The sequence below is a fragment of the Sinocyclocheilus rhinocerous genome, unplaced genomic scaffold (genome assembly GCF_001515625.1).
Source record: "Sinocyclocheilus rhinocerous isolate Xijiao unplaced genomic scaffold, SAMN03320098_v1.1 scaffold4778, whole genome shotgun sequence".
Lineage (NCBI taxonomy): Eukaryota > Metazoa > Chordata > Actinopteri > Cypriniformes > Cyprinidae > Sinocyclocheilus > Sinocyclocheilus rhinocerous.
Genome location: NW_015666951.1, coordinates 2,189 through 3,489, shown reverse-complemented (window position 1 = coordinate 3,489; position 1,301 = coordinate 2,189). Strand labels below are relative to the sequence as shown.

The following is a 1,301-nucleotide window of genomic DNA, read 5'->3' as shown; positions in this document are numbered from 1 at the left end:
TACACAGTCCAGCTTTTTTCAGGTCAAAAGTAATCCAAAAGTAATCTAAAAGTAGTCAGATTATATTACCTAAAATATGTAATGTAACAGATCATGTAACTTACTACAAATTTCATCATGCAATTTGTATTCAGTAATAGACTGCTATTTGTAAGTAATCAACCCAGTATCAGCAACAGGTAATGAAAATGTAAAAGAGCAACAGGAAGCCTGGCATCAGCAAACCCATTAAACTGTTACCCCCCCATCTCTCCAACCACCATTTTATCAAAAAAAAACTGACTGAAAGGTATTTCGAACACATAACCTTGGTATTACTACCAGTAAATAATTGTAAATAGTCCACAGAGAAAAATAAATAGGTTTCCCAGGAGAACATCTTTTGTTGTTGATATAAAATGTTAAACTCTGTGCTAGTTTGGTGAAAAACGATGTTGAAAAGCTTGACAAATTAAGCAGCTGCCAACATGGACAGGTTGCATAACACGCTCCCAAATCCAGGCTAATCATGGTTTCCTCTGACCACATTGTGTTTTGAGCAGTTAATTATTTGCTACCGAGAGCGTTTTAAGGACATTTTTGGTACTTTGTACAATAAACTATTTTGGAACAGTGTTGGGATGCCACTTGATGGCTAATGTAACATCGGTGTCCTAAAACAACCACGGTTTTGTCCAGCATTTGGCAAGTTCAGTCTCACCTGCAGAGTATATCCAGGGTCACACTGGAAGGACATCACACTGTTCATCTGTAATCTCTCACCCACTTTGAAGCCATTCATGGGTACAACCGTTTCAGGACAGCTAGTGAGGGACACAGCTGTGAGAGAAAACAACAAAACATGACAAACAACGAGGAATTAAGCTGAGTGAAAAAGCTAGTTGAGTTTTTATTGATGAGTATGTAGTCCAGATGCACAGGACGCGCAACAGATGTCCTGTGACGCAGTGTTTCGTTGTGAAAGCGGAACTACTTTGTTTGGCCTTCCAAAAGAGGACACGAGTAGAAATCAGTGGTTAAGTTGTATTTACAACACTGTTCCAGGACACTTCAACCCAAATATTCAGATGTGTGCCGCACATTTTATGGAGGACCGTTTCCTGATCCTGGGAGAGTAGATTACAATGCCGGCTGTTCTGACTCACAGACTGTAAGTACGTTTTTTATATTTAAAGAGTTTTTATATTTTATATATTTAAAGCGAGTTTTTTGGGCAGTGTAGAGTAGTGCTTGTTGTTTGTCATGTCTCCGTTCACAAATGCAGACATGGTTTTATGTTTACGCGGCGCGATGCAACGCAA

At 39.0% G+C, this 1,301-nt stretch overlaps 1 protein-coding gene across 1 annotated transcript in view; it reads right to left on the bottom strand.

Annotated features, from left to right (window-relative positions):
- Positions 1–819, bottom strand: part of LOC107733235 (CUB and sushi domain-containing protein 1-like) — a gene marked incomplete at its 5' end in the record, with an annotated part of 58,086 nt that extends 57,267 nt beyond the window's left edge. Inside the window, one exon of the mRNA XM_016544797.1 lies at positions 701–819. Within this exon, the coding sequence (XP_016400283.1) occupies positions 701–819 (119 nt within the window). The remainder of the gene's footprint in view (positions 1–700) is intronic.
- Positions 820–1,301: the final 482 nt, after the last annotated feature.